Source organism: Elephantulus edwardii, unplaced genomic scaffold (genome assembly GCF_000299155.1).
Source record: "Elephantulus edwardii isolate Elephantulus edwardi_28Jun2011 unplaced genomic scaffold, EleEdw1.0 scaffold00342, whole genome shotgun sequence".
Classification (NCBI taxonomy): domain Eukaryota; kingdom Metazoa; phylum Chordata; class Mammalia; order Macroscelidea; family Macroscelididae; genus Elephantulus; species Elephantulus edwardii.
The window spans coordinates 314,404-331,432 of record NW_006400092.1 but is presented as its reverse complement, the minus strand read 5'-3'; the positions used below and the strand labels follow the sequence as shown (position 1 = coordinate 331,432).

At 39.4% G+C, this 17,029-nt stretch overlaps 1 protein-coding gene across 1 annotated transcript in view; it reads left to right on the top strand.

Moving 5' to 3' along the window:
- LOC102852089 (C-type lectin domain family 2 member F-like) overlaps positions 1 to 14,436 on the top strand; it is a 36,807-nt gene extending 22,371 nt beyond the window's left edge. The window contains exons 3-6 of the mRNA XM_006901754.1: positions 8,937 to 8,979; positions 12,043 to 12,221; positions 12,890 to 12,996; positions 14,319 to 14,436. Coding sequence (XP_006901816.1) covers positions 8,937 to 8,979; positions 12,043 to 12,221; positions 12,890 to 12,996; positions 14,319 to 14,436 — 447 coding nt within the window. The remainder of the gene's footprint in view (positions 1 to 8,936; positions 8,980 to 12,042; positions 12,222 to 12,889; positions 12,997 to 14,318) is intronic.
- Positions 14,437 to 17,029: the final 2,593 nt, after the last annotated feature.

Sequence of the window (17,029 nt, the reverse complement as noted above, 5' to 3'; positions counted from 1 at the left end):
GTTTCGCATTAACACGATCAAGTATTCTGGGATCCCCATTCTTTTCAATGTCAGTCACAGTTTGTTATGATCCACAGAGTCAAACAACTTTGCATGATCAATGAAAATGGTATAGGATTTCATTTTACTTACATCTGCAGTCAATGGCCAGGGAGACAATAGTCAGGAAATCAAATGACACATTACACTGGGTTAATCTGTTTCCAAGGATCTCTTTAAGTGCTGAAGAGAAAAGATTTCAGTTTAAAGATAAAGATACATCTGACCAAAGCTGAGACATTTGCAGTTATTTTATATGCCTGTACAAGTTTCATAATGAACAAGGAAGATGAACAAATTGAAAAAGATGGAATTGTGGTTTTGGAGAAGAGGGCTGGATGAACCATGGGTTACCACACAACCAACTGTCTTAAGGGAAATGATACTAAAGTGATCTTCAGATACTTGAACAGTGAAATATCATTTCACATACTTTGAGCATGCAATCAGGAAAGGCCAGTGCTGGGAGAGTGACATCGTATTTCGAAAAAGAGAGGGTCAGTGGAAAAGAGAAGGACCCTCATTGCGATCAATAGATGTGGTCATTGCAACAATGGATTAATGCACAGATTGTGATATTATGAAGGCAGCGCACAATCAGTCTGGGTTTCATTCTGTTGTATATAGGGTTGTGTGGAGTAAGGTTTTCTTCAAGGTGCCTTTTCTGGCTATTCCTTGACTTTGCCACGTGGATGGACAGAAATATATAAATGGGGCATATTTGCTATCCACAAGGGCAATAGTTAGTCCAATCAATCCACAGGGGACTGGTTAGTCTCACCATTAAACTGAACTGAATCAGTGGCAGAATTAGAAGAAATCTCACCACCAGCAAATAAAAGTAGCAAGAGAAGTCAATTTGTCCTCCAGGACCAGAGAAATAGCCATAACAGCCACACTGAAGAATCAGAGACCTGACATGAGACAGAGTGGGCCTTGGGAGTACTGCCCCTCATGAACAAACCAAAGCTAAGCTAAGAGACTTTGCTCAAGTTTGTTGGAAAACTGGGGGTAGGAGTGGAGGAAAGCCAATATTGGCAGGACTCAGAACTTTGTAACACTTGCCTAAAACTATGAGGCAGAAGGTGCCTGCAGGCATTTTCCAGAAGATGTACTGACTGTATTCACTACTCACCTAGACTATAATCTTTTGACATCCCCAATATGGTTCTTTATGTTCTGTGAGCTTTCATATTGGATTTTGGATTTAGTATAGCAGTAAAATTGATGTTGAGATGAATAGAAAGAGGTACAGGAGCATGGGAAACATGTCTGACTTCATGGGAATTGGTTTTGAATTGTTCATGCTATTGACAGGGATAGTTCCCCTTTGTGAAGTTGATGAAGGTCAGATGTGGCTGTCACACATGGCCCTTACTCTCTTTACAGAATTTTTATGAGTCAGAGTCAACTATATTGCACCTATCAAAAAGATCTTCTATTAGATTGTTGTTGTTATGTGCCATCAAGTTGCTTGCAACTCCTAGCCACGCTATGTACAAGAACCCTAAACCCTGCTCTATCCTGTGCCAACCTCATTGTCTCTGACACACCTACTCCCACTACCTCAATCACTGAATTGATCCATATCATCTGGAGTCTTTCTGTTCTGCCTTGTTGCTCCATTCTCCCAAACATGATGTCCCTCTATAAGTACTGGTCCCTCCTTGCACCATGCCTAAAGTATGCCAGACGAAGCTTCAGAATCCTTAACTCCAAGGAGCATTCTGGCTTCACCCTCTCAAGGACAAACCTGTTGTTCTCCTAGCAGTCCATGATAGATGTCAAAATATATAGGCACTCATGTTATGCGTTCATCTCTTTCCCTTTCGCTCTTTCTCATGACCATTGGAGTCAGAACTTAGACATAGTTAAGCCTCCAGTAGTTTTTTTTAGAGGCCATAAATTTACAAGAGATTGCCTGCTTTTCTCCCAAGGAGCCACTGGTGATTCAAACCATCAGAGAGATGTCCTTTGGTTCAACAGATGACACCTATCCCCAGAGCACCCAATCCTTGAAGAGAAAAACCTATTTCTTTCTAATCTGTTTGTCTTTTACTTGATTTTTAAATTTGGTTGTACTTTGATAGGCCTTCCAGTACAACGTTTAATTGCATTGATGAAAGTAGGAATCCTTGCTTGCTTCTTGATTTTGTTGTTGTTATGTGCCATCAAGTAAACTCATAGTGACTTTATAAAAAAATATGGCCCTTACCTTATCCTGAACCATCCTGTTGATCTCTATCATGCACAAGCCCATTGTGATATCATTGTGTTAATCCATCTCTTTGAGACTCTTCCTCTCTTGTTGACTTTTCCCAGCATGATGTCTCTTTCCAAGGATTCAATCCTCCTGAAAATATGTCCATAGTCAATGAAATAATGTTTCACCATCCTTCTCTCTCAGGATTACTTAGGTTGCACTTACTTCAATGTGTTGTTGTTGTCATGTGCTGTCGAGTTGCTTGTGACTCATAGCGGCCCCATGTACTGCAGTTCTGAACTTTGCTCTATCTTGAGCCAATATTATTGTCTCTGATATACCTATCCCCCATTATTCTTGTCACTGAGGCAATCCATGTCATCGAGGGTCTTTCTCTCGTCCACTGTCCATCCAACCCTCCCAAGCATCATATCCCTCTCCAAGGATGGGTCCCTCCTTGTGACATACCCAAAGTATGTCAGGCAGAGCTTTAGAATTTTTCCCTTCAAGGAGCAGCCTGATTTAACCCTCTCCAGGATGAACCTGTATGTTCTCCTAGCAGTCCATGGTATACTCAATAATCTTTTCCAACTCCACAGCTCAAAGGCATCTGTTCTTCTTCTATAATCCCTAGTCATCGTCCAGCTCTCTGATGCATAGCAAGTAATTGTGAAGAGCATGGCCTAGATCAGGTGCACCTTAGTCTCCAGACTGAAATCATTCTTGAGTACTCTGGAGAGGTCTCTGACAGTAGACTTTCCCCAATGTAATTTGTCTTTTGATTTCCTGGCTGTTGGTACCAAGAGTGTTGATTGTAGAGCCAAACAAACATAAGCTGTTAACAATTTCAGTCTCTTCACCATCTACCATGATGCTACCAATCAGCCCAGTGGTGAGAATCTTTGTTTTCTTGATGTTGAGTTTCAATCCATATTGAAGGCTACAGGCCTTGGCCTTCTGCAGCAAATGCCTCAGGCCCTCCTCAGACTCAGCAAGCAAGTTTGTGCCATCTGCATAATGAAGGTTGTTGACAAGTCTTCTTCCAGTGCTGATACCACATTCCTCCTCATAGAGCCCAGCCTCCCAGACTATCTGTTCTGCATATAGATTGAAAGGGTATGGAGATAGGACACATTCCTTGTGTACATCCTTCCAGATTTCAAATCATGCAGTGTTCTCTTGCTTTGTTATGGCAACTGCTTCCTGGTCCAAGTATAAGTTTCACATAAGCATGATCAAGTGTTCTGGGATTCCTATTTTTCTATGAGTCAGCCACAGTTTGTTGTGATCCACACAATCAAATGCCTTTGCTTAGTCAATGAAACATAGGTAGACATTCCTCTGGTTCTCTTTGCTTTCAGTCAAGATCCATCTTACATTAGCTACAATATCCCTAGTACCACAGCTTCTTCTAAACCCAGCCTGCACATCTGGCAGTTGGCTGTTGATATGCTGTTCCAGTAATTTTTGGATAATTTTCAGCAGAAGCTTTCTTGCATATGACATTAGTGATATTGTTCAATAATTTCTACACTCTATCAGGTCACCTTTCTTTGGAATAGAAACAAACATAGATCTCTTCTAGTCAGTTGGCCAGGTAGTTGCCATCTAGATTTCTTGGCACACCTTGGAGACCAAGTCCAGGGTAGTGTCTATTTGTTAAAATATGTCAACTTATATGCCATCAATTCCTGGGGCCTTGGTTTTTTGCCAGTACATTTAGAGAAGCTTGAATTTCTTCCTTCATCACCACAGGCTCTTGTTCATATGTTGTTTTATTAAATTTTTCTGTGTCAGCCAATTCCTTTTGATACAGTGACTCTGTATACTCCTTCCATCTTCTTATTTAATGCTTCCTGAATCATTTAAAAGTTTACCTACAACATCCTTAAGAATTGCAACTCAAGGCTTGAATTTGTTCTTCAGTTCCTTTAGCTTAAGAAATGCTGAGAAAGTTTGACCTTTTTGATTTTCTGACTCCAGCTCTTTGCAAATTTCATTGTAATACTTGCTTTGTCTTACCCAGCTGTCCTTTGAAATCTTCTCTTTGGCTCCTTAACTTCTTGATTTCTTCCCTTTGCTTTGGCTTCTCGGCATTCTAGTCTCTTCTGACATCCATCCTGGTCTTTTCTTCTACTTCTGTCTTTGTAATGACCTTTTGCATTCTTCATGGATGATATTCTTGATATCTTCCCACAGCTCATCTGGTCTTTGCTCATTAGTGTTCAAGGCCTCAAACCTGTTCCTGAGAGAGTTTTGAAATTCAGATGAGACAGACTCAGGGTCAAATTTTTATTCCTGTGGATTTGATTTAACCTTCTTTAGCTTCAGCTTGAACTTGCGTAAGAGTGGTAGTTGATGGTCTGTTCCACAGTCAGCACCTGGCCTAGTTTTCACAGCTGATATTGAGCTTCTCCAGCTGTTCTTTCCACAGATGTAATAGACCTGATTTTTATGCATACCATCAATGGAAAACTATATGTATAGTCTGTGTTTATATTTCTAATAAAAAGTATTTCCAATGAATAAATCGTTGATTGTACAGAATTCTATCATTCTATCTCCAGCCTTATTTCTGTCACCAAGTCCATTTTTCCAACTATTGATCCTTCTATCCCTGTTCTCAACTTTTTCATTACAGTCATCTATTATTATTAATGCATGTTGATTGCATGGTCGATCAATTTCTGACTTCAAAAGTTGGTAGAAATCACTTAGATTGTTAACCTCGTAGTACTCAGCCAATGAGGAACTGGGGAGGGACTTGAAAGCTAGGGAATAAGAATTTGTGGTATGCTATGAAAGGCTGTGCTGGCCTGCTCCTTTGTCAAGGCTTAGGGCCTGAATTTTGTAAAATCAATTACTAAAGCCTTGGGGGAAAATATTGTAGAAATTTTCTATTTCCTCCTCTTTGACTGTAGTTGTTAGTGCATATATTTAAATGGTAGTGGTATTCACTGGACTTTCTTGAATGTATATGGATTATATCCTGTCACAACATTGTATTTTAAGATGGATCTAAAATTATTTTTTAACTGCAAAAGCAAGCCTATTTTTCCTCACCTTTTCATCTCCAGCATTGCAGGTCCTTCAATATTGGCCTGTTTATTCTTTGGGCAGTCCATAGAAAATGTAGTATAATTCAAAGGCATCTATTATTCTGTAATCTTAATTCACTGTCCAACTTTCACAAGCATGAATTGAAAAGACAGTGACTTGGATAAAGGGCACCTTTGTCTTTAAACTGATATCCTTGCTCTTTGGAACTTTGGAGAAATCTCTGAAAACAGGTTTTCTCACTAATCTTTTGATTTCTTGGATTCTGTTACTGTATTGATTGTTGATTCTGGTAAGATGAAATCTTTGACAATCTTTTCTCCATTTCTCATGATGTTGCCTGTTGGGCCACAAGTGAGAATTTTTGGTTTTTTCATGTTGCAATGTAGTCCGCATTGAAGACTTTAGTCTTTGATATTCTGCAGTGAGTGTTTCAAGTCTTCTTCATTTTCAGCAAACAAGATGTATCATCTCTGTAATGAAAAATGTTGATAAATCTACCTCCAAACTTGATGCAATATTCTCGTGATAAAGTCCAATTCCTTGAAAAATTTCCTCAGCATAAAAATTAAATAGGTACAGAAAAAGGATACAACCTTGACACACATATTTCTTGATTTTAAATCACACAGAGCTTCTTTGTTCTGTTTAGACAACAGCTTTTTGGTCTAGGTATAGGTTTTACAAGAAAAAATTAAGTGTTCTGAGATTCCTGTTCTCCTCAATGTTAGCCATGTTGTTGTTGTTGTTGCTATGTGCCATCGAGTTGTTTGCGACTCATAGCGACCCTATGTACAAGAGCCCTAAATGCCGTTCTATCCTGTGCCAAACTCGCTGTCTCAAACACATTCATTCCCACCACTCCACTCACAGAATCAATCCATCTCATCAAGGGTCTTCCTCTCCTTCGCTGCCCCTCTGTTCTCCCAAACATGATGTCCCTCTCCAAGGACCAGACTCTCCTTGCAACATGTCCAAAGTATGTCAGACGAACCTTCATAATCCTTGACTCCAGGGAACATTCTGGCTTCACCATCTCCAGGACAAACCTGTTTGTTCTCCTAGCAGTCCATGGTATATTCAACACTCTTCTCCAGCAGCACAGATCAAAGGCATCAATTCTCTTTCTATCATCCATATTCACTGTCCAATTCTCTGATGCATAGTACGTAATTGCAAAGACTGTAGCCGGGATCAGGTGCACCTTAGTCTCCAGCCTGACATCGTTGGACTTCAGTATTCTTGAGAGGTCCCTCACAGCTGACTTTCCCAGTGCAATTTGTCTCTTGATTTCCTGGCTTCTGTTACCAAGAGTGTTGACTGTGGAGCCAAGCAAACTAAAACTGTTAACTATCTCAATCTCTTCACCATCCATACTGATGCTGCCAATTGGCCCAGTGGTGAGAATCTTTGTTTTCTTGACATTGAGCTTCAATCCATATTGAGGACTGCAGTCATTGACCTTCTGCAGCAAGCTCTTCAGGTCCTCTTCAGTTTCAGCGAACAGGGTTGTGTCATCTACATAACGCAGGTCGTTGATGATTTTTCTGCCAATCCTGATGCCACATTCCTCCTCGTGCAGCCTAGAGTCTTGGATGATCTGTTCTGCATACAGATTGAAAAGGTATGGAGACAAAATACATCCCTAACGGACCCCTTTCTTGATTTTGAACCATCCAGTGTCTCCCTGCTCTGTTCTGACGACTGCCCAATAAAATGTTCTGGGATTCCCATTCTCCTCAAAATCAGCCATAGGTTGTTGTGATCCACACATCCAAAAGCCTTTGCATAGTCAATGAAGCACAGGTGTATTCTCTGCTTTCTGCCAAGATCCATCTTACATTAGCTATAATATCCCTAGTACCATGACCTCTTCTAAATCCAGCCTGCATATCTGGCAATTCTCTGTTGACATATTGTTCCAAACGTTTTTGGATAATTTTCAGTAGAATCTTGCTTGCATGTGATATCAATGATATTGCGCGATAATTTCCACACTCTTTTGGGTCACCTTTCTTTGGAATGGGAACAAATATCGATCTCTTCCAGTCAGTTGGTCAGCTGGCTGTCCTCCAGATTTCCTGGCACAACTTAGTGAGCACATCCAGGGCAGCGTCTGCTTGTTGAAATGAATCAATTGGTATGCTGTCAACTCCTGGAGCCTTGTTTTTTGCCAATTCCTTCATAGCAGCTTGAACTTCCTCCTTCATCACCATAGACTCTTGCTCATATGTTATTTCATGAAATTCCTCTGTATCAGAAGGAATTGGCTGACACAGAGGAATTTCATGAAATAACATATGAGCAAGGGCCTATGGTGTTAGCCATATTCTATTATAATCCACACAGTCAAATGTTTTTGCATAGTCAATAAAACACAGATAATCATCTTTTGGTATTCTTTGCTTCAAGCCAAGGTCCATCTGACACCAGCAATGATATCTCTATAGTCACAGCCTCTTCTGAACCTAGCTTTAATATCTGGTAATTTCCTCTTGATGTACTGTCCCATCTATTTTTAACAATCTTTAGTGATATTTTACTTCTGTGTGGCAGTAATGATACTGCTCAATAATGTCCACTCTGTTGGATCACATTTTGGAGGGATAAGAAAAAAAAAATAGGTATCTGTTCCAGTCAATTGGCCAAGTAGCTATCTTCCACATTTCTTGGCATGAGCTAGTGAGCACATCCAGAGCTGAATTTGTTGAAACATGTCAATTGATATCCCATCAATTCCTGAGGACTTGGTTTTTTGCCAGTGCCTCAATGCAGCCTGAATTGCTTCGTTCATTGCCCTTGGTTCTTGATTGTGTGCTACTTTCTGAAATTGATCACTGTTGACCAATTCTCTTTGGTAGAGTGACTCTGTGTATTCCTTCTATTCTCTTTATTTTAGGCAGAAATAATTTAATATCTACCATTAAGTATACTACTACTGGTAAGATAGTCACCATTAACTTATTACTAGCTGCGATTTTTCTGTAGATGACCTTTGTTAAGGTAAAGAAGCTCCTTTACATTCTTAATTTGGTGACTTTTTTTTTTAATGGAGAAAGAATGCTCTTTAAAGGCAACAATGCTGAAGCTTCATTTCATAGACTTCAGACATGTTGTTTAGGAAGGGCCATTCTTTAGAAAAGAACATCATACTTGGAAATGTGGAGGCCCAGCAAAAGAAAGGACAACCTTCAATGAAATAGATTGATACAGTGACTGTGAGAATGAGCTCCAGTATGTTAGAGATTACAAAGATGGCAAAGGATAGAGTAGCGTTCAGGTCCATTATTTATTAGGTTGGTATGAGCATCCTCGACTCAAGAGCACCTAATACCAGCAATAATAAACACATACACACACAACAAGAAACACACACACACACTTTCCTCTAAATGTGTCACTATAACTCTTTGCCATCAAGTTGAAACCAACTAATAGCTGACCCACCAGTTGGTTTTCAAGAGCAATAAACGGCATGAGAGAAGTCAGCCCATCATTCTCTCATGGCACACTTGGTGAATTTGAACCACCTGCCTTTAAGTTGGTGGTGCAACTCCCTACCACCAGACTTTTCATCCTGATTTTTTACTTTACCCATTTTTGCTCTAGATTAACTCTTATTTCTTTCTCTCTTTAGAATAGCATCTTGTATGGAATAGGACTTTATATAAAAGATGTTGGTAATAGGGTTGAGGTCCAGTTGAGTTTAAAGGTTGATTCTATGATAAGTTTAAATATTTTAATATTTAAATATGCAGCTTTCATGATGTCATTTGAGCTTTTATGATGACATTTGTATTTTGCAGGTAAAAGAAATTGTCTAACAATTACAGTATCTGCCACGAAGACCAAGTGGTGCTGCTTTTTGGTAATTTTTATAGTGGTCCAAGTTTGTTTAATTGTATCACTCTCTTTAAGTAAGTGACGTATTCCTTAAATTTTATGTTATTATTCTTTACATATTTATATTGTCAATACATGAGCTCCATATGTACTATATAAAATCTTGACATTTCTCAATGAACAAATCACAAAAATTGTCCACATAAAGAATGCATTCTAGAAGAAATACTCAAGAAGTAATAAACACAATAAATAAGCATGTGAGTGGAAAAGGTTAGAGATAACATGAGTGTTCAACATAACAAATCCCTTGAGAGATTTTTACTAATTCTTGAAGGAGATGAAGAAGTTAGCTATGTGGTGTCCAGGGAAACATTCAGGATAAGAGAGACCCAGTGGAGAAATAGCCTTAGGGAGTAATCTACCTAGCCTATGTAAGGAACAAGTAGAAAGATAGCATTGCTCAAGTGCAATGAGGAAAAAGAAGATAAAGAAATGGAAGGGTGAAAGGAGAGTCTAAGTGATGTGGTTGTGTACCATTCAGTCATCGTGGTATACCACTGAGTCAGAACTGAATCATCACTGACCCTCCAGTGGATTTTCAGGGGCAGTAAATTGCACTGGGGGTAGGGGTGGGAGGATTGTCCACCTTCCTCTTGTGGCACAGATGGTGGATTTGAACCATGTGCCTTTGTATTGACAGTGCAACTCCTTACCATTAATCCACCAAAGCTCCCTGGATGCTATTAGGAAAGAATATTAAGGTAATTGACACTGTGGATAATTACTTCCTTTAGGAACATTTGAGTTCAATCATTTGAGAACCATGTTATTGTTGTTATGTGCCATCGAGTCGCTTGTGACTCATAGCGATCCTATGTACAACAGCCCTAAACTCTGCCCTGTCGTGTGCCAATCTCATTGTCTCTAACACACTCATCCTGATTATCCCAGTCACCAAATCAATCCATCTCCTAGAGGGCCTTCCCCTCCTTCGCTTACCCTCCACCCTCCCAAGCATGATGTTCCACTCCAAGGACTCGTCTCTCCTTACAACATGTCCAAAGTATGTCAGACTAAACTTCAGAATCCTTGCCTCCAAGGAGCAGCCTGGTTTAACCCTCTACAGGATGAATCTGTTTGTTTTCTTAGCAGTCCATGATACCCTCAATACTCTTATCCAACACTAAAGCTCAAAGGCATCAAGTCTCCTTCTATCCTCCCTAGTCATTGTCCGCCTCTCTGACGCATAACAAGTGATTGCAAAAACCATGGCCTGTATCAGATGCACCTTAGTCTCCAGAGAGACACTATTACTCTTCAGTACTTTAGAAAGGTCCCTAACAACAGACTTTCCCATTGCAATATGTCTTTTAATTTCCTGGCTGCTGGTGCCAAGAGTGTTGATTGTGGAGCCAAGCAGACTAAAGCTGTGAACAATCTCAATCTCTTCACCATCCATCCTTATGCTGCCTATTGTTCCAATGGTGAGAATTTTTGTCTTCTTGACATTGAACCTCAATCCATATTGAAGGCTACAGTCCTTGACCCTCTGCAGCAAGCGCTTCAGGTCCTCCTCAGTTTCAGCAAGCAGGGTTTTGTCATCTGCATAACGCAGATTGTTGGTAGATCTACCACCAATCCTGATGCCGCATTTCTCCTCATAGAGCCCAGCCTCCCAGATAATCTGTTCTACATACAGGTTGAAAAGGTATGGAGACAGGACTCATCCCACAACTTCTTCTAAACCGAGCCTGGATTTCTGGCAGCTCTCTGTTGATGTGCTGTTCCAGTCGTTTTTGGATAATCTTCAGCAGAATCTTGCTTGCATGTGAAATCAATGATATTGTTCTATAGTTTCCACACTCTGTTGGGTCACTGTTCTTTGGAGTGAGAACAAATATAGATCTCTTCCACTCAGTTGGCCAAGTGGTTGTTCTTCAGATTTCTTGACACAACTTAGTGAGCACGTCCAGGGCAGCATCTTTTAGCTGAAATATGAGAACCATAGTCCACTCAAAAGAGTAAGATGGGTTCAATAATGTATACTGCACTGAAACAGAGGAGGGAGGAAACTGTTTAAAAGAGAGATATAACTGGGTATTTCTGTCATCACAGGAGACTAGAGCGAGGGCTACATGGTGGAGGGGACCTGGGGGAGGTTTTGTAAAACAATGAAAGAATCTTTTCTTTCACTTTTCCATAATTTTTGGACTCATGTACTTATAACTTGTTAGTCAAATTTGTGTCTTCTAGGTTGCAACACCCCCATGATACATCTTCAAGGATATGAACATGTACAGCCAAGCACAATCAATAAGAGTGCATCTAAATTCCAAAATCAATCTCCATAATAGTCTATGTGTTTCCTACTGCCAAAGGGGCCCTTTAGAGTAGTGAGAGAAGATCTTCACCCTGAAACCCACAGCATCCCTTTTCAGCAGGAAGTAGCTAAGAGAATACGCCATCCCCTTTTCCTTATGACTCAGGGTGAAGTCTCTCTCAGGGAGGAGTGATAGGGAATGGCAAAGGACACACTGACAAAGAAGATTAATCAGAACTGGCTTTGACAAGCACTGTGGCATTTGGACAAGAACAAACTGGGAGGAGGGTAGAGAGAATAGTGCAACAATCAATGAGTGGAAACCCAAAATCTCTGTAAATGTTTATGAAAATTAATAAAATATAATTATAGAAAAAAAATGTAAGGTGTACTTGGGGCTTCTTTGGAGGATACTCAACTGAAGGTTGTTATGCTTGGGTAAGATCCTTCATGGTGACTTAGGGGAACAGCAATCAATTTTACTTATTTAAAAAGTGAACAAAGGATAGGAAGTGGGCAAATACATAAATGAAATGAAAAAATCTCTTTCTCATAATCCATTGTGTTTGTCTCTTAGATAGAAAAGAGGAACTTGTCTTAGAGGCCCCTACATGTCCTGTCTGCCCAGAACACTGGATTGGATTTAGAAATAAGTGCTATTATTTTTCCGAGGCTACGAGGAATTGGACATCCAGTCAGATATTCTGTTCCTCAGTGGAAGCTAGACTTGCTCAATTTGAAACAGTGGAGGAACTGGTAAGAATTACTTTTAGATATGATTTGTATGGACTACTTAGTCATATCTGGGTTGGACTAATGAAGGTTAAAACTCAGTGACATAATATGGAAGGAGTCATATGAAGATTTAGAGCAAAAGTGCACCTTTGAACTGACATTTGTTAAGGATATATTCATGCCTGTCAGACATTTTAGATACAGTTATTTAATTCTTGCAGCCAATCTGTGCATCAGATGTGTGCTTTTCACCTACCACTAATAAATATAATAAAGCGTTTGATTTATTATCCATTTTTGCAAGTGAAAGTGGGCAAAAAGAAATGTTATGCTCGATTAATAGGCATAAACTGGGGCTTCTCCAGGCAAATTAGCATGTGCAGTTATTAAAAGAAAACAACGCTAACTCTACCCCATTGCTGTTAACTTGGAACAGATTGATAGCAGATCCTTCAGTAGTTTTTCATAGGCTATAAATCACACAGGACATTTTCCTATGGAGTCACTGGTAGATTGGAACACCATCTCTGCGTTAGCAGTACAACTCCCTACCCCTACTGATTCTAGAGTCTATGCTTTACAATTACAACATGTCGTCATCCAAAAGTGGGGGGACCCCTTAGGGAAGAAAAACACAAGAGTGGTGTGACAGTAAAAGACAAAAGTTTTCACTCTCTGTTTTCTTTTAGAATTTCTTGAAAAGATACAAAGGTCCTTCTGACCATTGGATTGGTCTTAGCAGAGAATCATCATATGGTATCTGGAAATGGACAGATGGCAATGAACACAATAGCTCGTATGTTTTGAGACTTCTTTCTGTTACGTTAAAGTGTGGTTGTATGAGTTGTTTTTATGAAATAAGAAATTTAACACTATATAAATTTCACTTAAGTATGTGGTGGGAAATTCAGACCCCCTTTTTTTTTTTTTTCACAATTCCAGTTACTAGGTGTGGCTTTGAGAAAACATTAATTAGTCTGATTAGAGTGGAAACCATTGATGTGATTCCAGCATTTGACAAAGTTGTTGCATGCATTTAGAAAGCTTTTTTTTGCTAAAATCTCTATGTAGAATATAGAGACAACTACTGATGTGCTCAGCTGAGGGAAAAGAGTCACTGCTTTCAAATTAAGTCTGCCTTGTTGTGACCCTTCATTATGTTTTTAAATCTATAAACCTTTATGGGGGGAGACTGCCTAACTTTCTTCTGCAGAACATCTGGTGGATCTGAACCACTGACCTTTTGGTTAGTAGCCAACTATAATGCATTACACCACCAAGGTGTCTTAATTGTTGCACATCCAAAATCTAAAAATCTTAAGAAGTCCCTCATCGGCTTCAATGCAGTAAACATGATTTAGCCAGTTTTTCTCAGTCTTACCCCCACCCTGATGTCAGCCTCATTCTACAACAGTGGCACCATATAGTATTTGTGCTTTTGTGACTGAGATATTTCATTCAGCATAATATCCTCCAGGGTCACCCATTTTGAATAATATTGCATGTAATATATTTTAGGGAATTATGATTATCATAAGAGTCCGGAATGAGGGTTGCAGAGTGGAGTATACTCAGGGTGAGGTTGGGGGTGGGGGTGTGTGGGTTATTATATACCAATGAAGTTTTTCTTTAGCTTTTCAAGGGGAAGAGTGAACTAGGGGTGGGGGTAGGGTGGGCGGGGAGAAAAGTGCAACAATGAATGAATGGAAATCCAAAATCTCTGTAGGTGTTCATTGAAATTAATTTAAAAAAATCTTAAAAGTCAATGAAGAAATGATATAAAAATTATCAAATTCACTTTTCTAGTTGCCACATTGATTCTTAAAAAGGAGATCACTAGATGACCTATACAGCTCTTTCCAGGTTTTAGTGCCAGAAGAAACCTAACCAAATGGATGGGTAATAAACCTGTGATACATAAGGAGTCTTTGAGAACATCAAAGGAACCAGAGGGAAATTTTTAGAAGCCTTATTAATGACTATTTTGTTCTTTTTTTTTTTTTTTAGAATCAGTATTTTTTAAAATAAAGCTATAGGAGATTTGGTGATTGTAGTAGAGGAGCAAACACGGAAGCTCACCCTATGAGTAATTCGTATTTTTGCCCCCCATTTTTTTAGGTTTACTATCAGAGGAGGTGGAGAATGTGCCTACCTGAATGACAATGGGATCAGTAGTGCCAGGAACTACACAGATAGAAAATGGATCTGTAACAAAGTCATTGTGGTTCACTCATAGCTGTCCCTCCAGAAGATTTTCAGCGGCAGTAAATTGCCCTACCATTGAACTATGGCTGGGAATGTCCATCTCTCTCTTCCAAGGAAAAGTTAATAGATTCTAAGAATCTCAGACTACTCCATAGTTGTATCATTTTCCAATCCCAGCAGGGTATGAGGTTTCCAGTCTCTCCACATACTCACCAGCATTCGTTGTTCTCTGTTGTGTGTTTTATAAACTCATATTTAATTTACCATTTTGTGATCCATTTTCTTAAAAGCATTCAACTCTTATGTACCTAAGACTAAAACCAAGAACTATAAACTTCATAAAAGAAAAGCTTAGAAGAACTCTGGAAGTCCTAATCCACAACATAAACAGTCTTCTAAGCATCCTGGAAAAAATCTTCAACCAGAAGAGGATAAAATAGATGAATGAGACCTTCTAAGACTTAAATCCCTATGCACATCCAAAAACTTCTCCAACAAAGTACAAAGGGAAGCCACAGATTGGAAAAAAATGTTTGGTAATGACATGTCTGACAAGGGACTTATATCTAGAATTTATAAAATACTTGAATACCGCAAAAGATAAAGGTAAATAACTCAATTTAAAAAAGGGCACAGGATATGAACAGACACTTCATCAAAGAATACATTCAGGTGTCTAACAAACACATGAAGAAATGTTCAAAATCCCTAGCTCTAAGAGAGATGCAAATCAAAACAACTGTGAGATCTTATCTCACTCCAGTAAGAATGGCAAAATTTGGCAGAACAGCAGGCATCAAATTCAGGTGAGGTTGTAGAGAAACTGGAGCCCTTGTTCACTGCTGGTGGGAGGGTAAAATGGTGAAACCACTGTGGAAGGTGGTATGGTGCTTTCTCAAAAAGTTGCAAATAGAAATACCATTTGACCCAGCAATTCCACTGCTGGGAATTTACCCTAAAGAAACCATAACTGCCACCCAAGCAGATATATGCACATCCATGTTTATTGAATTTTTTTTCACAATAGCACAGAGCTGGAAACAACCCAAGTGCCCATCAACAAAGGAATGGATAGAGAAGCTCTCGTATATTCACACAATGGAATACTATGCAGCATTGAAAAACAAAGAAATCATGAAATATTATGCAAAATGAATGACCCTGGAGAACATCATGCTGAGTGAAATATCTCAGTCACAAAAAGGACAAATATTGCATAGGGCCACTGTTGTAAAACGGGACTGACATCAGGGTAGAGGGAAGACAGGAAAGGAGGGAAGGAATGATGTATATTGCATTGAAATAGGTGGGGAGATCTGTTTCAAAGGGATATATGAATGGGTATTCTTGTCATTACAGAAATTCAGAGTGAAGGCTGCATAATGGAGTGAACTTGGGGGGAGGCATTGCATAACAATGAAAGAGTTTTTCTTTTTCATTTCAAGAAGAGCGAATTGGGGAGAGGGGGTGGGCAGGGAGAAAAGTGCAACAATGAATAACTGGAAATCCTAAGTCTCTGTGAACTTTCATTAAAATTAATAAATAAATTTTTTAAAAAAGCATTCAACTCTTGTGTACCATGGGATAGATAGTAAACTTCTAGGCTCTCTGACTGTGAGCCAAGGGTACTAAAACACAAAAAATATAAGCTTTCCCAGAAAGACTTTGTTGTTGTTATGTGCCTTCGAGTCCATTGTGACTCATAGCGACCCTATGTACAACAGCCCTAAACTTGCTCTGTCCTGTGCCATTCGCACTGTCTCCAACACACCCATCCCAATAATTGCAGTCACTGAATCAATCCACTTCATACAAGGTCTTCCTCTTCTGTGCTGTCCCTCCACCCTCCCAAGCATGATATCCCTCTTCAAGGACTGTAAGGCCCCTCCTTACAACATGTTCAAAGTGTGTTAGACAAAGCCTCAGAATCCTTTCCTCCAAGGAGCTGCCCAGTTTAACCCTCTCCAGGATGAATCTGTTTTCTTGGCAGTCCATGGTACCCTCAACACTCTTCTCCAGCACCACAGCTCAAAGGCATCCATTCTCCTTCTATCCTCCCTAGTCATTGTCCAACTCTCTGATGTATAACAAGTGATTGCAAAGACCATGGCCTGTATCAAATGCACCTTAGTCTCTAGAGACACCATTTCTCTTCAGTATTCTGGAGAGGTCCCTAACAGCAGACTTTCCCATCACAATACGTCTTTTAATTTCCTGGCTACTGGTGCCAAGAGTGTTGACTGTGGAGCCAAGTAGACTAAAGCTGTGAACAATCTCAATCTCTTCACCGTCCATCCTGATGCTGCCAGGTGGTCCAGTGGTGAGATTCTTTAAAGCAATAAAATATGAATTTCCCCAAAATAATCTGGAAACTTGAAATAAGAATATTTGCTTTTGTGAAAAACAATGTATTCAAATTTTTAAATAAATCAGAGTAAAATTTAAAAAAAATGAAAAAGAATATTTACTTATAGCACAGTGAGGGTATGTTATATTTAAACACATGTAAAATAAGCTTTCATTATGGCACTACTCTGATTATCAGATAAATAAGACATAATTTCATTGCTCAGTGGGAGTTGTTGCTGTTGTTATGTGTTATCAAGTTGTTTGCAACTCATAGT